General features: G+C 41.9%; 1 protein-coding gene across 2 annotated transcripts in view; it reads left to right on the top strand.

The window, feature by feature from the left end:
* The window catches only part of LOC139203841 (spermatid perinuclear RNA-binding protein-like), an 84,898-nt gene that overhangs the window by 21,454 nt on the left and 40,295 nt on the right, over positions 1-23,149 (top strand). For both annotated transcript variants that reach the window (XM_070833732.1, XM_070833733.1), the window contains exons 2-4: positions 11,122-11,241; positions 16,973-17,202; positions 22,153-22,318. In XM_070833732.1, coding sequence (XP_070689833.1) covers positions 11,239-11,241; positions 16,973-17,202; positions 22,153-22,318 — 399 coding nt within the window. In that variant the 5' untranslated portion in view covers positions 11,122-11,238. The remainder of the gene's footprint in view (positions 1-11,121; positions 11,242-16,972; positions 17,203-22,152; positions 22,319-23,149) is intronic.

Here is a 23,149-nt window from a genome sequence, read left to right as displayed (position 1 = left end):
GATCTTTTCCATAAAAACGTCTCCGGCCTAAATTACTGCGGAGAATAACAGTAACTGTGTGTCTGTTTTAAATGCTGCCTGTCAGATTGTTAAAGCCGCCGTCAGGACTGTCTGCTCACTAACCGTGGCGCCTGATGTTTGGAGGCGCGGATCTCTAATTATCACTTTTCCTCTCAGCCCGATCTGATGTCGCCTCCCGACTTAAAACAAACGTGTTGAAAATCTGCAGATCCGCAACCGAGATAACAGCTTTGGTAATGAAGACCTCCAAGATCAGCTCTGTCAGCGGTCTAAGTAACGACCTCATTTCCATGATTCTTCACACATTATTTTCACCCACCTCAACAGGCTTCTTCTTCCTGTCACATATTAGTCTTAGTATTATTCTAGTTCGATTCACCGCTTCTATCTCTGACGTGGTTTTGACCCTTGACCCCTTCTTCTGTCTGCTGCTTGACATCTTAACAATGCAAGAATCTAAGTTTTAGTCGCAGAGATGTATAGAATATACGCAAGATTAAATTCACCTCTCAGGAAAGTAAAATCAGGCTCAGATCTTATCCCAGTGTCTGTCTGTAAAATCAGAGCATGGTGGGAGATTACTACAATTACTACGGTGATTTAAAGGTGAACGTTGTCCCTGCTAGTACCTGCCTTCCTGTCTGATATGTGTGTGTTCATGATGCTGAGCCTTGTTTCCTCTGCAGTCCGCCCCCTGCCAGCTGTGGCTCACTTATATAACGTTTGTAGTCGGTTTTATCGGCTCTGCAGCAAAGTCAGACATCTCCGGCTCGTCGAGGAGATCACAGAGAATTTGTGCAGCCGCTGAAATATGTTCTCTTGCTGTGAGGAGTCGTGGCGTTCGGTGTTACAGTACCTGTGCTGAAATACGCTGTGAGCTGCTCACGGTTCTGCAGCGCTAGCATGAGCACACACACACACACACACACACACACACAGACAGACGAGCCCTGTGTGTGTTAGAGGAAGGAGGATGCAGAGGATGGGTCGGGTTAGCAGGTCAGGACTCACATTGTTCACAAAATTAAGTCCACAAGAAGTAGCTCTCATGTTCCTGACCCGCCATCACATCCTCCAGCACTAAAAGGTGGCGTGTGTTCAGGGCCACGAAAAGCCACGTGTGACCCAGCGTGAAAGCTGTCTGAGTGCTTTGTTTCATTCAAGGCTCTAGAAATAAAACGGGTTGATGATAAAGTTCACTTGTACAGCAGCTTTTTTTTTTTTTTTTTTACAAGAAATCACATATTCTGAATGAAAACAAAAACAAAATATATTAATATAACAGGAAAAATAAGGAAAAAAATAGAAGTGACTATATATATATATATATATATATATATATATACATACACACAATATAAGATGAAAGATCACATACATTGAATACTACTGCTACCACGAATGATGATAATTTATATAATAAAAAGAAGGTTAATAGTGCCGAAGGCTTTCAGGCCTGTATCGTTATCAAGTAGAAAGTAGACAGTATAATACGAACACTATCAAGACATTACAGGAAATAATGATTGAGGACTTTTTATTTTATTTTAGTTTATCAAGCAGGAAAATACTGAATATACTGTTGTGGCTTTTTAAATCTGAGCCTGCTGAATTATTAATATATCATCTGTGATTCTACGACAGTTGGACGAATAAAAGGAGCATTTTAAAGTAGGGATGCATGTATAATTGTTTTTTTTTTTTATCGATAACAAATAATAATATTAACTGACGTTGGACGTCCAAACGTCTGTGGTAGAACTGATGTCCTGTACGTTGTCGTCGATCACAGTATGAACATGTTTTGCGAGCACTTTATACATTTCCAGTAAACTCTGCGATTTTCATGTGGTTTGCTTTTGTCTTTGTGTCATCTCTGTCAAGCTTCTTTGTTTTTTCCAATGCCTCGTCGATAGGCTGAAGTCCAGATGCCTTCTTGCTGGCGTTCTTTCCGTACACCGTCGTTGTGATGATGAAACTTCAAGTGACTTGTGAGGTTCGATGTGTTGAAGGTTGCAAATTGCACTCGTGCAGTCTTTCTCTGAAACAGTAAAGAAAGCCCACACTGCTGTTTTGCTATTTTTCCCCATATCGGACCGATAGTTATCAAGCATCACTATTTTGTGTAAATGTGTAATCAGATCACCAATACATTTCAGGCCACAATCAACAATCACTTAATTCATCGATGAATCAGACATCAATATGAAATGTAAGATGTAAAGAGTGACGTCTTCAGATATTCAGCTTACTTCAGAAAACAGACATAATGAGTAAATCCTCACGCTGCACAGGATGGAGCCACAGAAGGGTTAATCAGCTAACTGCTCTCTGAACACATTCATCAATAATGAAACTAATCATTTGCTGTTCTAATTATGAGCATTCCTCAGTTTTACATTCCACCAGGACACTTGTCACAGCACTGCTGTTTGGTGTTTATCAGGCAGAGAGATGATAATTAATAATAATAATGCATTTTATTTATTCAAAGACGCTCTGCATAAACAGTTAATGAGTCGTAGTGAGCGGAGTAACAATAATTAATAATAATGCATCTTATTTATTCAAAGAGGCTCCGCACGAAGCACGTTGGTTCCTCCAAACACCACTGGAAGAAAAACACACACACACACACACACTGAGGCCTCCCAAGTGATTTAAAGGAATAAAACGGCTCGTAAATCCACGAGATCAAAGTTAAATGGCAGGAATTATCCACAATCTAACGATGCATCGAACTGAAGAGTGTGTCAGGTGCTGATTTTAATCCAAGAAGAAGAAGGAAGTGTGTCTGTGATCAGCTGGGGATGCAGCTCAACCGGTAAATGTTTGCAGTAGAGATGCACCGCTCTTAGCTAGCTCGCTAACCGCCGCTCTGACTCTTAGTTAAATTCTGCCGTTTTAAAGTGAGGAGCAAAGAGCAGCTCCATTACTTGTGGCTTTATATTGTGAAATACTTTTGCTCTGAGTTAGATAGTTAATGATTCTTTGGTTTTCTTTGTCGCCGTCGGATGTCTCTGTTATTCTGTTATAGTTCAGCTACAGTGAACACATCTGTGACTCTACTGATTAATATCATGGAGGACAGATGTGCTTTAACTGAACCAGTTCATTTTACCTCACTTATACTTTTGAACTGACATCATGTGTATTTGTACAACTATATTTTCACACGTGATGGTTCATTTTATTGCAAAATTGGCCTTAAATTTAATTAAGCGTTGGATTAAAAACTCTTAGAAACTCTCAAATCTCACGTTGACACCTTGGAAGTCACCGCGTGAGCACATTTTTTATTTGGGGGTTGTGTAACCTGGTGCAGGTTTGGAGAAAATGTAAAGGTTATTTAATAATCGATTGTTTTATATTGAACGTACAATTTAATAACGTATATGTGTGTGTATGCTGCCAATCATAGTTTAGAAAATCATCTGCAGACGGAAAGAAATGCTGCAAACAACTGTTTATCTGGTTCAAAGTGTGTTTTCACGCCCCTCTCGTGATGCCTCATCTACTCTGACATATTCTCTCTTCATTCATGAAGGTTCAGATTTCTACCCACCGTCATGTAGAGCCCGAATGTGCCTTAATCTACTGCAAATAAATGAGGTAATTTACACAAATGTGCTCGTTTTAGAGGAGGAAGATCTCGTTAAGTGAAGGTCAGTCTGCGCTAATCTGTCACAGAGGATCTCCACTTTACCCACTGTCCTGTTCGCAAGTAGCATTTTATGTAATCATGCAAATTTATGACCATTTTGTTTGTCATTAGTTTTTGTGCTTTTGAGCAGTTGGAGTTCTTCATCATTTTCTGAGGAAAAACTCCCATGTGTTGGAAAATGTGTGATCCCCGGCACTTGGATTGCTATGAGAGAGTCTGTATTGCCTTTTGTTGTCAGATCAAATGTTAGTCACAAAAGATTTTTCTTTTTTTTTACTTCCCATCCCGCCTGGTGCGAGTTCGCAGGATTGCACAGGACATTATTTGAAGTCTTGTGTGAACATAAAAGCCTGCTCATAAAAGTTCCACGCAGTGAAAACGACCTAAATAAACACAGCCCTGGAATAATACCCATCTAACCTCGCTCAAAATGGAGGCCGGGGAGGCTGGAGGAGGCATTATGGAGACAATACCTGAGGTTGTGATGGGCTGGAGTGGCAGCCATTTGGTGGATGTTTTTGTCCAGAGTGCATTACAGCAGCATGAGTGGCTGCATTTTTAGCAGGACTGGAGTCTGACCTGTGACTCTGGTGGTGTTACAGCCTTTCTCTCCACACTGGGAATGAAACTAATAGCATGCCGCACATTAATGTTCGAATTTAAGTCGGGTTTGGAAAAAAAAAAGAAAAAAAAAAAAGAAGGAAAAACATCAGATTGTTTCAGTTTCAGAAACCCGCCGCACTCGTCTGTGTCGTGTTTCAGCTGCAGTCTGGTTTTTCCCGCAGCTTTAAATCCCATCAGGAGCGTTTTTCCCGGCTGATTAGTCGACCTGCTCAAATTTTGTTGATTAAATTGATTTTAGTGCTTCTAACAGGATCAACCAGGCTGCTGTGCTGCAGCTACAGACAGCAGCTAAAGTCAAAGTCAGAGTGTTTCTCCACATCCAACATGAACCTGGAACATACCACTGAAAGTCTGCAGGGGGGCTTTTATTTTGAAAACTGAATGGAATCTCTTTGTCATTTGTTTGTCTGACTTCCTGCCGCCTCGTCTGCTGTTTGAATCGAATGCGAATCTTAAGCGCGCCGCTGTGTTTCTGTTTGGATTTAAAGTGTTAACTAAAGTAGGTGCAATCAGCTCCGGCAGCCTGAACGTGCCGCAGACGCTCCTGGTGGGCTTCAGTCTTGAGCCACGTGTCGCCTGGAGACAGTTATATAAACTTTAAACTTTAAAACATTAAGAGTAGTCCTGGTTTTAAATTGTCAGGCTAGAAAGAACCTGCTTGTTGCATGAATATTAAGTCTGGCTCAGTTTGAGGTAGAAAAGCTCTCCTCCTGGTGACGCTAATCGTTAGGCAAAGTTAAAAATGAGCATTAATGCCGTATTTTATTAAGTGACGCACTATCGCTAAAGCCCACTTAGGCGCCGCCATGTTTTTGCTGCCACTGCAGTGTTTACCGGAGATGCCAGTGATGCATCGTTTGCCAAGCGGGACACTGAAATCTCGTTTAACTAAACAGCAGCGATATTAAATGTGTCGATCTTATGGTCGGTGGTTACAGTCGGCGCTGGCGCCCTGACATCCTCGGTGTTTATCCTCCGGTCAGCAGGGAGGAAGAGACTCATTTAGGAGGCAGAGAAGAAGCACATCTGATGTAGTCCACAGCATCCTGCTCATAAAGATATCATGAAAAAAGGAGGATGTGCAGAAGGAAACCAGGAGGCTGCTGGGAGTTACAACAACAATCTTCCCTCTGAACATCACTGGCTGTGTTTCTGTTTTGTTTGCTGGTCTGAGGGCATCATTCATAACTTAGTCCATCACTGTTCGCTCTGTCTGACAGCCGCTTTACTGCTGCTGCTCGCTCCTCCTGCAGGTATCTGGCTCCTTTCAGTAAATATGGAGCCCAAATTCAACAGCAAACTCAAATATTTAATATACCTGAATATTGAAGACTCTGCAAAAAAGGACTGCCTCCTAATTTCTTCTGTCAGTTTAGTCCTAATTTGATCTTATATATATATATATATATATCTAATTGTTGTTTTAGCTGAACTCATTTAATTCACCTTAAATGCACCAAACTGCTCCACTATCACTAAAAAATAACTTAAATAACTAAAAAGCTCATTTCTCTCTCCATAGATAAAACAGAATACAGATGGAAACCATCTTTCCTTAAAACCTAATCTATTTTCTGATCTATTATTGTTGCTGTCTTTTATTACCTTTTTCATTTTTAATGTTACTGACGTGAACTTGTCATATTTAACAGATTTCCCCCCGAAAACATTTGATTATTACCGTTTCTATCATATTTAATTCTCTGTAACAGAAGCACTGTGCAGCTGTGTTATGTTTGGGAGAATAAATCACTAAACTAGCTATTTATTCTAAATCTTCATATACTGTATTATTCATGTATGTGCAGTAACCTGTACATCATCCTATTTTATGTTGAGCATCGTGTTTTTACACATTTACATTTATACATTGTGGTTCAATGATTGTGTTTATGTTCAGTCTGAAGCCAGAGTCAGATTCTTCACGTGTTCACGTACTTGGAGCATAAAGCTGATTCTGATTCAGGAGTCGAGTCGCTCTTTCTGTTTAAGATCAGGATTAAAAAAAAACAATACCCAGTGTAGGTCATTCTGTAATCTGGGGTCTTTGAACGCCCCTCCGGTCCAGCACCCCCCTCCTCCTCCTCCCTCTCTTGGTGCCTTGCTTCACGGGGACGTGGACGTTTTATCCGCAGCAGAGTTGGCGCCCGGCTTCAGTTATAAATAATCAACCCCAAACGAAGCCATTTGCGCTCCAGCAGCAACAAAAGCACAACATTTGTAACACGCCACTAAACTGCAGCGAACCTAATTTTGCTCTCATGGCTTAATTGTTGCAAACATTTGTCTCTGACTGGAGTGTAATGATGTTAATTACTGTTTGGTGAAATAAGGTGAAAAGCTCTCGCAGAGTTTTTTTTGTCCTCTCTGAGGATCCGAAGCCGGAGTGTGTCGTTTTCATTTATTGTCTCATAATGTGGGCGTTGTGAAGCCCTTTGGAGACTCTAACTGTGATTAAGGGTTATGCAAATAAACTTGACTTACAGGGAGTAGAAGCGTTCAAAGCACTCAGCGTTCGTATATCGCTCGTTTGTTGGCTTTTATTTATGTGAAACACGCCAGTGTGACTCCTGAGAGTTGTGTAGAAAATCTATTTTTATTTACAGGGGGGGAAAAAAAACCCATCCTTGCTTACGTGTTCTCACTTTCTGGCTTGTTTTTTTTTTAAATCAGCATTGTCTTTTTGTCACACGCTGAGCTCACCATCTGCTGCTACTGCAGCCCCGTCAACGTCCTTAAAAAGTCATTGCTGTATTCTTAATTATCTTGGTTTAATCGCCGCCCCTCTTCAGGGAGATGAAAGGTTATTAGAAAACGAGTGCACATGGGGAATTTATTCAAACTGCAGCAGAGGACTGTGTGCAGGTACAGCCAGCCGTGGGTGTTGTCCTTGTGCCAGGTGTTTCAGTATTTACTGTTTTTATGGCCGCTGAAGTCCCATCACTCTGTTTCCTGCTCGCCCCGGTCTGTCACGTCTTTGTTTGCAGCCTGCGTCAGATTTTGCAGTTGCACCTCTCACATATTTGGTCATAAAGATTTGATGGAAGGACACAGAAAGAAAGCAAAGGGAGAGCTGGGGCGGGCGTGTCCGAGTCCAGCCAGATCAAAAAGAATCTGCACAGCCAAATGCATCAGAATGCAGCTTTTATTCTATTATTTAATTTGCTGTTTTCAAGCAGAAGCGCTGACGTTTAAAGCGACAGCCGGCACAGCGAAATACGTTTTTTCTGATCGATTTGGTCAGTTTCAGGCATAAAAACTAGAGAGATTGTGTTGCACTTGTTTGAAAAAAAGTGTTTTATTAAGGTCAGGGGAGCTTCTTCACCAAGGGGACGATAACAAACATGTGGTTCAGGTTAGGCACTGACTGAATGTATAGTAAAGGTGGATGTAGGGGTACGTAGGGGTACGGGACCACTGGCTGGTTCGCCAGAAAGCACCAAGGTTCTGAGACTCCAGAACGGAGCCAGAACCAGAACCAGAACTGTGTCTGTCTGAAAGCACTTAATGGAAATAAGCGTCTGTTGTTATCCTTCTTTTACGTTAACACTCTTTTCCATTCTTTTCTTTTTAAAGAAAATGTCTAATAAATCAGATCAAAAGTAGCCACATCATTGTGGACTACTGTTTTGAAGCCTTGAATTTGGCATTTTGGTCGCCGCCATCTTGTTTGTTTTGGAGCCAGAAGTGATGTTCATGTTCATTCCACAAAGACCTCCTCTGATTGGTTAGTGAGCAGGTAGCCCCGCCCTAAAGCCCCTCCCCCTCTTCCTGGTCTATCTTCCTCTAAATGGGACCATAATTTACTAAATGAACGTCCTGCTGTGCTGAAGAAGACTGTAAACTAGCGACTGAGAGCAGAAGCTATTCACTGAGCTGATTTTTGAGCTGAGTTTTGTTTACAGGTGGAAACACTACTAGCTTTTAATTTTAATGGAATGCTTCTGTTTTTCATTAAAATTAATCTTTCTGTTACTGAATGACTGTATTTTCAACAGGATCTCCTGGAAGTATTTCTTGACAAAAGCGGTTAAAGATTAAAATCCTTCATCCCTGAAGATCACACGTGAAAAAGTCAGAATTGTTTTGTATCCAAACTTGTAAAAGTCAGGTAATCTGCCACCACATCACCTTCCTGTCTCCTCTGTCCTCTTCGCCCCCTGCAGCCTGTCGCCGACACTCAATTAAGTCACATTTTCCCCTCAGAGACGTGTGAACCAGATTAGAGCAGAGGTGCAGCAGAGATGTGGCGTGAACAGGTGATGTATCATCAAACCGAACACTGATGCAGGAACACGGCACCCGTCCGTCTCTGCCTCCTCGTCCTCGGTGTGAGAAGGAGGCTTGTTAGCATGCATGTGTTGCGTTCCTTGTCTCTCACACGTAGCTGCGTCTTCCATTATTGAGCAGTTGTAAATGCTTTGAAGTTCCGCTGTTTGGGGAGTTTTTGTTCCAAAATAGGGCAGGAGCGGGAACGTGGGGCTTTTGAAAGGCAGAAATCTCAGATCCTGGCCCAGAAATTCTCATCCCGTATTGATCAGCATCCCCTTTTCCCCGATATTTCTCCTCAAACAGTTGCACTCTTATGTGTATTTATTTTAGGCTTCTGCAAACAGCAGCCAGTAAAAGGCAGAGCTGCAGCAGCGAGCACCGTCCGCCTGCTCTGCTCTGTCATTGAAAACAAGGTCAAGGTGACGGAGGATCTAATTGACGCTCCGCTCGACCCCGCAGGTTCCCCCGGGATGTTGCACAGCGGCAGCGCTCGCTCTCTCCTCCTCCACCACCACCACACGCTTCCACCACGGGCTCGGGCTCACACCTCATTAGCATTTGACCGCGTGGGCAAAGCAAAGCGGCTTCATCTAATGCATTTAATAGTGAGAATATATTCTGCTCAATTTAATTAACGTGTTGGTGTGTCCGTCTGTGGCCAGATAACGTTAAGACGATTTCACAGCAGCATCAGAATCAAAGTGGTTTATTAGATTAAAAAAATAAATAAATAAAAAAAAAGTGTTGTTCTGGTTTATTTTTATTCAGGATAAGAAGCACGTTTTGAAATGTCAGTAAAGCCATTAACTCATCCAGGAGGAACCTGAGCAGCCGTCTGTTGATAAATGCTGCTGAATGATGCAACACGCGGTTACAGATCCTCCTTAATACGGGAAATACACACCGAAGACCAGAGCAAAGTTTTCCCAGTGTAAATAAATCCACAGCTTTTATTAGTCGCCTCTGCAGGATTATAATTTGTGCTGCAAAACACCAAAAAAAAAAAAAACCATCTCTGACCGAACTCTCAGCACTCTGGGTGCATTGTGGGTAATGTAGGAGCCATGGAAGAAGAACGTGTAGAGTAAAAAAAAAAAAAGATGTTATTGTTAATTTTGTTTTTCAAAACTGAGATGATGAATCCTTGAGTGCTCTTTTAAACTGCAGAGATTAAACAGTGGATTTAGAGCAGCAAGTAACGATTATTTTCATTACCGATCAATCTGTAGGTTATTTTAAATTATTTTATTAATACTTTAGTGTCTAAAATGTCACAAAATTGTAAAAACATGTGTATTCAAAGAGCTTCTTATGTCAGAATAGCAGTGATCTAAAACCGAGCGAATCCTTGTGTTAAAGCCGGGAGGATGTGTGACATGATCTGCTTGATAAATGATCCAACAATTGATTGATTATCAAAGTTCTTGCAGCCCATTTCAGCAGATCATAACCAATCAGTTATTGATATTTACTTCAATCCGACTGAAATCATTCTGAGCTGTTTACACAGAAGCTAAATCAAGTGATCCAACATCAACATCTGTTTACATTCCCCGAAACACTTAATCAGAAGCAATTAATCTGCCATAAATACAACAAAAGAAGAAGAAAACTGTCAAAATAAGTGTTTTCCTATTGAATTATAAAAATGTACAGACTCCTCACTAGTTACCTCTGATCAGGCCGCTCTCTTCTTATGCAGCTTGGGATGTTATTCCCATCATTAGTGGCACACAGAGGTCCATGTAAACGCAGCTACTCACTAAATATTTCAGCACCAAGTGGATTAAGTTATTGGTAGAACGTTTTTTATGTTTTGGGCTCCTCAATTCCAGTGAAAGCTGCAGCCCAAAGTTATATTTAGACAGTCTGTGTTCGGCCCTTTCCTCTTTCAACGGGACATAAACAACTGGTTGTGGGAAAGAGCCCCGACCTCAACCCCACCCGACACCTCCTGGAGTGAGACCTGATCACCCACCTCAGTGCTGCTGCTGTGGCTGCAGCCGGTTTCCAAAAAATCTGGTGAAAAGCCTGAAACCAGAGGAGCTTATTAATGCTCATGGTGGTGGAATCAAAAATGCAGGAGGCGTTCAGGCGTCCACACACTTTTGGCCAAAGTGGATGATCTGCTGTCACAGGACGATGTGAACAGAATTTAGAGGAAGTAAATCTCCGGCAGCTTCTCCCCGATGAAGCTCGTCTGAGCCACAACATGTCTAAATGTCCTGTGTTTTACATCATCTGTAGTTTTGTTGGGAAATATGAGGCACAATGGTTGAAAATCTGACATTTAGGATTATCACTTTAGCCTTTGCAGCCCCACGTTTGAAGCATTTAGCTTATGCTTATTCGGAGCAGCTTAGAATAAGCTTTAAATCCTGGATCACCCACATTATAAGTACAAATAGTATAAATACAAAGATTAAAGCTGCATCACCGAGGCAACCAGCGTGTCAACTTGTGTCCTCTGAATGTTTATGTATATCAGACGAGGTTAACACGCATTTACTGATGGCAGGATTCTCTCTGTTCTTCCACAGTGAGACTCTGACTGAGAGACCAACAGCCGGGAGACATTTGACTGCATGAAGAGGCCGAGTGACGGGACCCTGGTCCTCACCTAGACCCCTCCCACGACCCCCCCTCGCTGCCAGGACATGGTGAGTCCCCGAGCATGGCTGCTCTTTGTTTGAGCTGTGGGTGTGTTCGTTTTTTAGCCATTGCTGATGTTGGTACACGCAAATGTGAATCTGTCTGCAACCTCTTCCAAGAGGTGTCCTCAAAGACAGTAAACAGCAACGAAACCTGACTAAAATGAGACTCTGTTGGCGGTCTGAGGTCCTTCCCCATAGTCAGTGCCAGTTTGGAGAAGCAGGCAACAGGAAAATGTTATTATAGCCAACAGACACACCTATCTTACCGGGAACTGAGGATGTTCTCCTCTAAAGCCACCAGACCTCATTCACAAAAACAGCAATTCTACCTCGCAGAACACAGGAGTTGCTGGTCTACTCGATCGGCTAGTTAGTTTGCGTTATTTCGAGATTTCTAGTGTTTTAAAGGGTTAGTTCACATCCAAACTAACTCGTTAGTTCATTAATCAAGGCCGTAATAGATGATCTGATAGAGAAAGTTACTATTTTGATGAATATATAAAAGGCCGTCTGGCAAAGCAGTGAAAATATATTAAATATAACACTAAAACTGAGTTATTTTTACGTACAGTTTATGATCCAACAGAACGTTCCACGTCAGTGTCAGCCATCTTGGTTGATTTTCTGTCGGACATCGTATCAAAACCCGCCCCATAGCAGATAAACAGTGGTGATTGGCTCAGCTATGGGCCGGCTGGGCGTCTGTCTAAACAGGAAGGGGACCACATGTATCAGCCAGAGCAACTAACGCATGAGATTTATCTGGTTCCCAGGCTGGATGGTATTTTCCTGGCCGTTGAGTATTTTTTTTGTTGTTTTGGCAAATCAGGCTACTTCGGTTAATCGGTTCAGTCTGGAGAGCACTAGCACAGAAACAATGAAAGGTTTCAGGATGAGACGCTGAAACACTCTGCTCACCATCGTCAGGTACAGAGGAGTCTTTCCCAGTCGCCATCACTTGTGGTGCGCCACAACACAGACAATCGCCCCGGGGATTCGAGTGAGCTGTGAGTCTGAGGTCTGAAAGCATCGCGGCCCGGCTTGATTTAAAGCTGCTGTCAGGCCTTCAGCTGAAGGAGGCCGTGTCACCACAGTTGGATCGCCGCCCGCGGCAACATGGCCTCCGTCATTTCATCTCAAACGGCCTCCTGTAAAACTAACGAATCCTAAATGTCCTCTATAAACACTGAGCTGAGTTATGCCTTGTATAAATTCCAAATTCAATATCGAAAAAAATGGGATTTTTCCATTTCCATGACAGGAAAACATCAGGTTCACAACAGATTCACCAGAAGCATGTTTGTGTTTTTTGCTCACCACAGAATCTGAAAACTTACAAAGACCTGCAGGAGTTTTTACCAACATTAGTCAGATTCAGTATTAAAGTTGGTGGACGTTTAAGAAACTGTGCGTTTGATAAAAAGGTGAAAAGTAGTTCCTCAGCAGTTGGGACTCAGACCTGGAGGCAGGGATAAAGTTTATAAGATCTAGATGTTGGATCCACATCAAGATAAAGTGACTTTCAGACAAAGATGTATGTTTTTAGTTGTTGTCAGCAACGTCTTCCTCCTGCTTTTACGTCCTCCACATCCCATTTCTACGCCCTGTGCTGCCAAAATGTAATTTAGGCCTCCTGAACACATTTGGAGAAATTGTTGAGTAAAGGTTGAGAGCTTTTGAATGATGATTTTCACAGTGTCATCAAAATATATCAACAGCAGAGATTATTGGCCTCAGTGTGAAGTGTCTGGTTCAGAGTTAAAGATGGATGGAGGGAGGGATGAATGGATAGAGAGAGAGGTATGGAGAGGGGGTAGAGAGAAAGAGAGATGGATTGATAGAAAGATGAGAAAGAGAGTGAATGATATGTAGATGATAGATATGATCATAGATAGATAGAGATGATGGATGGATGATTGATGGGGGAGATGGAGGGAGAGATAGATGTAGAAGTAGGGAGAGATGGATGGATGAGCGAGGGATTGATAGATAATGGATGGGGAGAAGGAGAGATGGATGGATGGGTGGAGGAAGAGGTAGATGCAGGGATAGGGAGAGATGGATGGAGAGATAGATGATGGATAGATAGATAGAGAGCAGTAAAGAGAGAGATGGATGGATGGATATTTTAACTTTAGACATCCAGTGGCTATTTAGTTGATTAGTGCTGATGACTTCAGTCTCCTCCACCATCGCCATGTTGTCGTCTTTACCCCGACTGAACCCTCATTTGTGCTCATGTTGGAGACGGAGGGATCATTTATCGTGAAGAAGGCCCCGTCAGTGTGGAGCTGATTTGACTTTTCTAAATTACACTTGTGTTAGTGACAAATGGGCTTCTTTGTGTAAGCAACTTTTTTTATGCTCATGCCGTCAGAAATGATCTTAAAGGTCCCGTGTTCTGCTCCTTTCTAGGCTCGTAGTGATATTTGGAGGAATCAGAGCAGCTTTACATGATTTAATGTTAAAAGAAAAACAACATTATCTTCCTCGTAGCAGACGCGGCGGCTGCAGCTTCTGTCTGAACGCTCTGTGTTAGATGAACAGAACGATCTGCGTGCTTCGCTCTCACCTTTGACATCCACCATTATTACCGGGAGCAGGCGTTACCGAAGAAAAAACATCAGAAGGGGAGCCGAATCTAAACGGGAGCGTTTTCACACACGTGTAGTGAAAGATGGAGCCGTAGAAAAAGAGAGAGGGCGGACTTTTCTCATAGCGACACGTATTTATGTTGAATAGATCGTAAAAAGTGGATTTTGCCTTATGTGGGGCCTTTAAGTTCAAGTGAAAATCTAAGAGCATCTTTATGAATGAGGCCCCTGATCTAGTGTCATCCCTTTCCCGATAAATCACGATAGATGTTACTCATATGTGTATATATATATATATAGATGGAATCAATATTCTTCTCTGTACTCGCTGGTTATCTGTTTCCTCGGTTTCCCACTCAGACCGTCCTCCTGAGTCGTTTTACAGAAAAGAGAAAATGCTAGAGGAATCATTTCTGATGTGTGTGTCGGCTTAAAGTAAATGGCACCCACTGACAAACCCTGCAATGCAATTAATTAAAGCTGTGAATGTCATTATCCTCTAATTGCGGCGCGAGCCTGAACTCCCAGCTGTCTTGTAGGTAACAAATAAAAGGAGGCGGCCTGACGCCGGGCCGGGCCGGGCCGGGATCCAGAATCAGCGCTGAGGCTGTGAAAGTCTTAATCTTTCATTTAGATCTCATTAACGTTTGTTTGTACGTTTGTACGTTATGGTTGTTGACGCTGCCCACACTCGCCGCTTCACAGCCTCGAATGCCCCCGGCAGTTCAGCGAGAGATTAGCTAGGTCGTGATGAATGACCCTTGCAACTCCAGCAGAAGCCCCCCGAGACTTGTGGCCATGAATTATTAAAGCACCTTCATAAATAACTCACCGTAATGAGGCTGTGCTTACGCGCTGCAGGCGGGGAGAGAGGGAGGTGAGGAAAGAGAGGGGAAAAGGAGAGGATCAGAGTTGAAGAGGAAGGGATGATTGAGAGAGATAGCAGTTTGACCTTGGACAGCCCGGCGGATGGACGTACTCAGGCTTGTAAAAACGACCACCGAGCCAATTTTGCACATCAGCCGTTTTTTTTTTTTTCCCCCTCTTCAGAGCGATGGGCTCTATACCTAAGTACATGCCATTAATGTTAATGTTAAGTAACGGCGGCTGTATGTAGGCCACGCAGAGATTGGCAGCAGCACGGGTCGCTTCAGGTGTTGCTGTCACCGTGCGAAGCTGTGACGAGCCTCCTCGACACGGGGAGAAAAAAAAAAAAACCAAGCTGCTGCGTTTGCACCAGGAAAACAACACCAGGCGCTGAATTAAAAAGTTTGTTCACGTTCAGAAGAAATCTATTTTGCTCTGGATTTCTTCTTCTTCCTCCAGCAAGTTCACAGTCAACAAACTCAGATTAGTTTCTCTGTAATTACCCGGAGTGAGCAGCGCTTTGATGGCGGCGTTTGATGATGGATGGCTACGACGATAATCCTTCTTTCAACCATCAGACCAGTTTACTGATCATTCAGTATTGAAGAGCTTGGGATGGCTGCTGGGAATACTGGTTTATAGTGGGCAAAGGTCAGGTGAAGCAGCTGAAAGTATGTGAAATACACCAAAACCACCTCGAGAGCATCAGCAAGGTCCGACGCTTCAGGGGCGTCGTCGTGTTGACACAGAAAAGGGAAACACAAGATTGAATAACACTATATTGTCTAAAAAATTCACGTGCTGTTGCTTTAAGATTTATCTTTATTAGCACCGAGGGGCCCAAACCACGAAAAACAGCCCCAGACTGAAAGTACAGCAAGACTACGACCTCATGAAGGTGGTTTAATTCAAAAACACATCGTTTTCTCTTTGTTTTTTGCCATTTGTTCACATCAAAACGCTGCTTTTCTTGCCTGATGATAAGAGGAGATAGATCTTAGAATGCCTGTTGGGTTTTTTAGTGTGTAAAGGGAACAGGAAGCAGTAAATAAAGGTTGACATAATCCTGCCCAGTGAGGGTGGAGGGTTATGTGGCAGCAAAGTTGTATCATAAGCAGTATTTTTATTGGCCTTCGTCTGTGTTGGGTTTGTCAGGCGGCGTCAGAACCAGAAGATAACGATTTAGTCGAGCTGTGTCTGTCGTACTCTTTACCAGATGTGTAAATGTTTTGTTTTCCAACTGAGAAGAAGATGAAATCCAAGAGATTCAGCCACTTTCCTGTTGTCCAGGTGTTACATCCTGGAATAAAAACACTCCTGTGGATGTCAGATGAGCGCTCTCAGAGTTACCAAAGTTCACCTGTTCATGACCTCCACCAGTTATGAAGATGTTGATTTTCAGAGTTATTGTATTGTTTCCAATGGGAGGCGTATCACCTGCAACACTCGACTCACCGCTGATGATTTATTTTAACTTGTGCGTTGAATCTGCGCTGCACCCTGATGTGCTGAACACAGAAAATTCACCCCCTGACTCAGTTGCTTCAGTGGTCGTACAAACCACCTCCTCCTCGTCTACTGCAGTACTCACAGTAATAATTCAGTAACATGTCAGTATTTCAGTAAAAACTAATGTATTAGTAATAGAAAAAGCTCTACGTATAAAAAAGTAACTGTCGTTTAATATTTAGTAGCTCCGGTCTGCTCGTGATGTCTCCTTGAATCCTTAATTCTGAATTCCTGAACCGTTGGTTCTCTTAATTAGTTTGGTCTAGACCTGCTCTTTATGGAAAACACCTAGAGACAACACTGTTATGAATTGGAGCTCATATAAATAAAGATTGGTTGATTGAGTTGTTGAAAGGAAAATGCTTCTGTCACAGTCCCAGTGAAGCTCTACGTTTGGCTTTATTTGTTTCTTATTTAGTCAAATAAATGTTTTGAAAATGCTGCGTTTTAAACTCCTCAGGTACTTAAATGTAAGAACACTTTGAGATCTGCTCCCTTGTTAAGTCAGAACATATTCGCTGACTGTTTAACAATCAGCAGCGTTCCCCTGGACGACATTCAGCTGATTAATTACAGTGATTAGGAGAAGCAGACCATCTTTAAGGTCACAGGGCGTAAAGGCCACAGGTTTGAGCCCGTTTAGGTCCATCAGCGGACATGTTTCTAGTCTCACTCTGTGTGTTTCACACTGGACATGAGATGAAGACGTGTCTGAAATGAAAATGACTGTATGTCTCTCTCCCCTCTCTCCCCTCGTCTGAACCCAGAGGTCGTTCCGATCGTTTGCAAATGACGACCGCCACGTCATGGCCAAGCACGCCAGCATCTATCCGGCGCCGGAGGAGCTGGAGGCCGTCCAGACGCTGGTGTCCACCGTGGAGGGAGCCCTGAAGAAAGTCTCCGACTGGATGGACGGCCTCAACAGACCCTCAGGGAAGACGTCCGGCGGCGACGAGGCTGCGGAGAAGACGCTGGAGAAAGACGCCGCTGAGGCCAAGTATGTGCTCTGGTTTTAGTGTCGTTTAAACGTCCTGTCCTGAGTGCGCCCTCCTTTACGGTACCACACCGTCTTCGTATCGCTCAGTGTTGCATCTGTGGACGCAACAGCAAGTGAGTTTATTGCTCGCTCCAGTTTATTTTTCTACCTTCAGCCGTTTCCTCAGCCACAACATTTCCCCTCATAAAGCTGCGTTCTGCTGTAAGTCTTCATCGGGAGGCTACGTGTGATGATTGGATGATTAAACAAGCTCAACAAACAAGCAATAAATCCTCAACATTTGGCTCGTGGCCTAAATATCCTCGCAGAGTCTGTGGAGAAACAGTGGGGAGCAGCTTTCATACAAATAAAACAAGGACAGAAAAATATATTAAACATTAAATGTGCGGTGGATATGTAGGAGTACGCCAAGTAAACCGAGTTCTTACACTGAATTTATATCCAGGATTTGTTCAGGTCACTCAGGAGTTTTTTAGCTCACTGTCAGTATCAGATCCATACGGAGGCACATTATGGACATTTTCAATGAATCCATCAATTTTACCAGTAATAGTAGTGAAACAGAGCAAGACAGGATTAAAAAACTAGACTAAATAAAAATCAGGAGCGTTTTTCTTGATTGATCAGTGTTTCTGCTCAGGTTTAGCTGGTTTGGTCGTTAAACTGATGTTGGAGCTTGTAACAGGATCAAACAGGCTGCGTTTCTTCTTCTGCTGCTGCTTTAAATGTGTTTCTTGGATGTATTTCCTGCTTTGTTGTGCTGCAGCTAAAGTCAAAGTCAGAGTGTTTCTCCACATCCAAGATGAACCTCTGGTGTTAAAACCCCTCTGAGCGGCTGACGTCTGGCCTGGTGCCCCCCCCATTAGAGAATAATACTGATGTGCTGCTGGAATATACCACTGACAGTCTGCAGGGGGGGGCTTTTATTTTGAAAACTAAGCTGATTCTCTTTGCTGTTTGACGTGGACGCCATCAGCTCTGGCAGCCACGACGCCCCCCCCCCATGGGTTTTAGCCATAAGAAAAGAAATTAACATAAAACTTTACAACATAATCATGAAGAAATAAGTGAATAAAATAGTCTATAACCCATTTTTAGTCCAAAGCCAGATAGAGAGGAGGTAAACTGTAGGATACATTTAAAGATTTGAACACTTTCAGCTGACCTCAGATCCTCAGGACGACATAAACGAGCATAAAATCTGAAGGAAGGGTCAACAAACACAGACTGTACCTGTACCAACATTTAAAACATTCAGCAGCAGCACGGCGGCTCTCCAGGACGATGTCTGGTAGTTGATCACAGAACTCCGTGCTCTATTCACCCAGGCAGCGGTGGAAGAAGCACACAGAGCTGTAAATAGTAAATGTCACAGTAGCTCCGAACTACAAATAACGGTCCGTCCAGTCTGGAGTGTTTCATCACCAAGCGTCTTCGCACCACAATCAAATCTGTAAAACTAAATCAAAAGCCAGTCTAACATGGCTGCAGGTAATCTGGCTCGTAATTGGGTCAACGTTCTTGAAACTTTCAATGATAACGAGCTTTTAAAGACTTAATCAGGGTGCTCTGATGATTTCACAGCCGGTCGGGGATGCAGCTCAGCTTCTCATTCACGTTTCTGCGTAACTGGGGGATTTCTGATGCATCTCTTTCATGCTGCTGAGATAAAAAACTAACCAACAAATTAAAAAAGAAAAAAAAAACAACAACAAAGTTTTAGCAGCTTTTTAAAGTAATTAAAACTCCGTTAGTTTCAGGTCTCCTTTTAAACATGTGGCAGGAGACCACAGATGAAAACTGGCCCTGCGGCTAATTCTGGCAGTTTTGTTGTAAATGTTAATCAATGTGTCCTTCGCTCCTCTTAGATAAATAAAAGACACACACACACACACACACACACACACCTCTGGTCTGTGAGTAGATTATAACGCTGATCCATTGATCACTCTCATGTTACTAACGTGCTCTCGGAAATTAAAACTAAAGTGAAACTAAAAATTCATCAGTTTGCTCCCTCAGCTGTCGTGTCTGTTACCATGGTAACCTCTACTAGAGATGGAGGTGACTAAATATCATCATCATCATCATCACATATGGACACCTCATGATGTCTCCCTCTACATGATACATACGTATGTCCGTGGGCAGAGCTGCACAATTAGTATATACATGAAAATTATGGAAATATTTGCATTTAATTAACACCTGAAAATGCCGTTTCCTACAATAGAGAGCCTTCATGATCAATAAATCAGGTTAAACCAGTTAGTTATGGCTCCTGACGACGTAGTTCTCTGGTGTTTTGTTTGGACCTCAGTGGTGAAGCTGTGAGTTCTGACTGGACTTGAACGCTCCGCTGTGAAGCTAACGCTAATGTGTGAGAGGACTTCCTGTGATTTCTAGAAAAATAAAACCTGCTTTGTTTCAGGTTAAACGCTTAAAAACACCAAATCACCCCTGCAGCGTACTTTAGCTTCACGTCCTGCCTCCTGCAGCCCTCGGCTGAACCAATCGGAGTATTTCAGGAGGTGCCAACAGTCCGACAGACAGTTAATATGAGAAAAATGTCCTTGGCGAAGACGAGAAATGTAGTTTTTAAATCACATGCTACATATGACACGGACATAGAGAGCTCATTTTAATCCAAACTTGCTCAAATGTTTATAGATATCAAAGGTTCCTCATCAAAAGTGGGTGATCAGTCTGCTAAACTACTAAACTATCATCATTATTATTGATTTATTAAAAAGTAGGCAGCGTTTTACAGTCTCAGCTGGTCAACATGGAGCTAAACTTACCTGATTTTTATCTGTTACACATGATCGTTTTCTGTTTTGCTTGTAAAGTCTAAATCTGCAAACTAACTCATAATTATATCTGTTGAATGTAGAGGGATAAAAAGAAGTGGAGCACATTTCTAAGTACCTTAACTGTACTTTAGGTGAGACACTACACGGTGAACCAGGGTAAAAATGGCCACCATGATTACTGAGATTAAGATAATTATTATTTGTGTTGTAAGTTGTCTGAAATGTTATGTTTAAATATGCTAATGAGACATTTACTGATTAAATAACCAGTCATTTGCATACATTTCCAGAACAGAAGTCTGAATGCTGGATGAATTAGGTTCAAAGTTTTTTCGTATATTTTGTCGACACATTAGAGCCGAATGTTTTTACAGAGGAAATTTCTTTTATCGCTCCATAAATTAGAAAATACTGTCAGCAGCCATTAAAAAGTGTTCTCGCCATGTTTTTAGGAATAAAATGTTCTCTAAATCAGGCCATGAATGATATATGAGCAAACCTCCTGTGTTGAAAACCTTCAGAGTATAAAGAAGAAAAGAAAGAAAAGCGGAGAGTTTGGTGTCAAAAAACTCATTTTGAGCCTTTAAAGATCTGAATTTAGGAATAAAAAAGTAAAATAGAATAATGAGTAATTAATTCCTATTTTTGTGACTTCTCTTATTCTTTTATTCGCCTTTATTTATATTTGCATTCTTAATGTTTCATGTTTGTCTGCTGTCTCCTTTCTCTCCTTCTCTCTGCTGTTCTTGTCTTTTTCTCTTTGTTTTGAAGAGTCTCCTCTTTTGTTTTGTCTGTCAAACACTTTGTAAACTCTGTTTTTAAAGGTTTAAAACAGATAAAGTTATTATTATTCTTATTTTTATGCTGTAAACGGGGAAAATAGCTGCTTAGAAATGTGGGTGAACAGATGGACGGACAACATGGGTGTGATGTAACCAATCAATCAATCAATCCATCTTTATTTATAACCTACAGTGTCTTGAATCAGGTGAAAATACATTTGAAGGTTCAGTTTGTGCTTCCTCAGTGGACGGATACTTCCTGGTTCCTCCCCTCTTCTCTCTCTCTCTCTTTCCGTCACGCATGGGAACCACAGATTAATTAAAAGTTTAACCATCATAGTATGAAACACAGTTTTGCTGCTGCTGCTAATTTTTACAGTAATAATTCCCTAAATGACGAATCAGAGTGTAAGTGAACAGACACAGGTGACAACAGGTGACAACAGGTGACAACAGGTGACAACAGGTGACAACAGGTGCTGCTGGGTTTGCTGTGATTGGTTGATTTGATGTTTAAAGGAAACGACTCATATTACACATTTTAATTTAAGAATTGAATATTGAATATTTTAAATATTCTAAGGTTTTCTGTAAAGATAATTTATCTTAAATGCTGTTTTTATTAATAATAATTTTTATTTAATAAATAGAAAGCAGAGTTACATTTGTCTTTATATTTTTTGCTGATCTGAAAAATGATATTTTGTGTTTAAAATGTACCCTGCTGTTTATATTTGTATTATTTGAACCCAAACCATCATCATCCATTGTCTATCCTGCTTATCCTTCAGGATATTATTATTATTATTATTATTATTAATTCACCCAATTCCTCAAATCCTTTACAACTTTCCTCTCAAGGTTCTACAGATTCAAACTGCAAACCAGCCAAAACAAGATCTTTTCCTAAACCAAACCAAGTGTTTTTGGTGCCTAAACCTAACCAAACTGCACCCAAAACTAATCACAATAAAAGAAGACTTGAAAATATCATTTTAAATGTAATTTACTGTTGAATCGAACCCAGTTCTCCTGGGGGGAAGTTGTGTACCTAAACTGGCATTTATTTATTTACTGCATGTCCAATTGCACCTGGACGGCCGCTATTTGACTATTTGCCCCCACGTGCAATTAGACAATTAGTTATTTTCCCCCCCTGTTATTTAAAGTGTGACTCTTCACTGTTCATGTATCATGTGGATAAATTATCAGGACAGACTTGTATAATATCTGAGCTTTGCTAGTGGAGAAATAACGAGGTGGAGAAGTCGTACATTAGGATGAGCTGCTCTCAGGCTGTGTTTGTGTTGTCGGTGAGAGACTCTTGACGCCGGCTGTCATCCCTCTGCCCTCAGGCCAGACGGCACGCCGGCGCTGTGCGGGGTGACGCGTGTCGGCCTGGTGGCCAAAGGCCTGCTGATCAAAGGGGACATGGACCTGGAGCTGGTGCTGATGTGCAGAGAGAAACCCACCAAACTGCTGCTGTACACCATCAGCGCCAACCTCCCCCTGCAGATCCAGGTACGCTCCTCCGGCGCCGCGGTGTTCAGCATCCAGAATGAGCCGTGAAAGCACAGCTGAGGAAACAACCTTGGGGGTGGGGAGGCTTTAAAAAGACATCTTTGTGATCCGAAGCTTCAGTGGAAACACTCGTCCGCAGAGAACAGCCGGGAGTTCTTTATGTGTGATAAAAGAGTTTGTCTGGTGACATTGGAGAAGAGAGGACATGACGACAATAATAATAATAAGAAGAAAAATAACAGTATAGGTAGACGGTCTGTTATGTTTAATACAGATAATACAAAACTAAAACACGTATTTTAACTCGTATTGTTTGTCAGTTTCATCAGTGATGGGTCAAACAAATTATCTTGTAAGATGGTGTTGAATATTATTATGTCATGTTATTCAAATTATCACTACATTATTTTGTTTTTTAACACGTTTTAGTGATTCAGGTCGTTGCATTTTAAAATTAATGTGAGTAGATATTTTTGAATCACAAGACAACAAAGATTAAGAACGTTAAATAGAATAAGAATAGAAATAGAAATGAATAGAAGAAGATATCAAAGTGAACTGAGGCCTATTTTCCCACTGGCTGTACTAAACTGGATGATAAACAGCTAAACGTTGACTCACTTTGACTCACAAACAACTTTTGAGCTCTTCTGCCCGTCCACCTTAGCCTTAGAGTTTCCAGGTGGTGTTAATCTTTGTGCCATTGTTGCAAAGACGGCCGCTAGCAGCCTGGTTAAAGAAAAATCCGGGGTGGTAGTTGAAGAGACGCAGTCCATCCTAAAGGCTAAAACCCACCGGGAGACGTGCCTGGTGGGATTTTAAGAATAAGAA

This window comes from Pempheris klunzingeri, chromosome 7 (genome assembly GCF_042242105.1).
Source record: "Pempheris klunzingeri isolate RE-2024b chromosome 7, fPemKlu1.hap1, whole genome shotgun sequence".
Classification (NCBI taxonomy): Eukaryota; Metazoa; Chordata; class Actinopteri; order Acropomatiformes; family Pempheridae; genus Pempheris; species Pempheris klunzingeri.
This window is presented reverse-complemented; position numbering and strand designations above follow the sequence as displayed.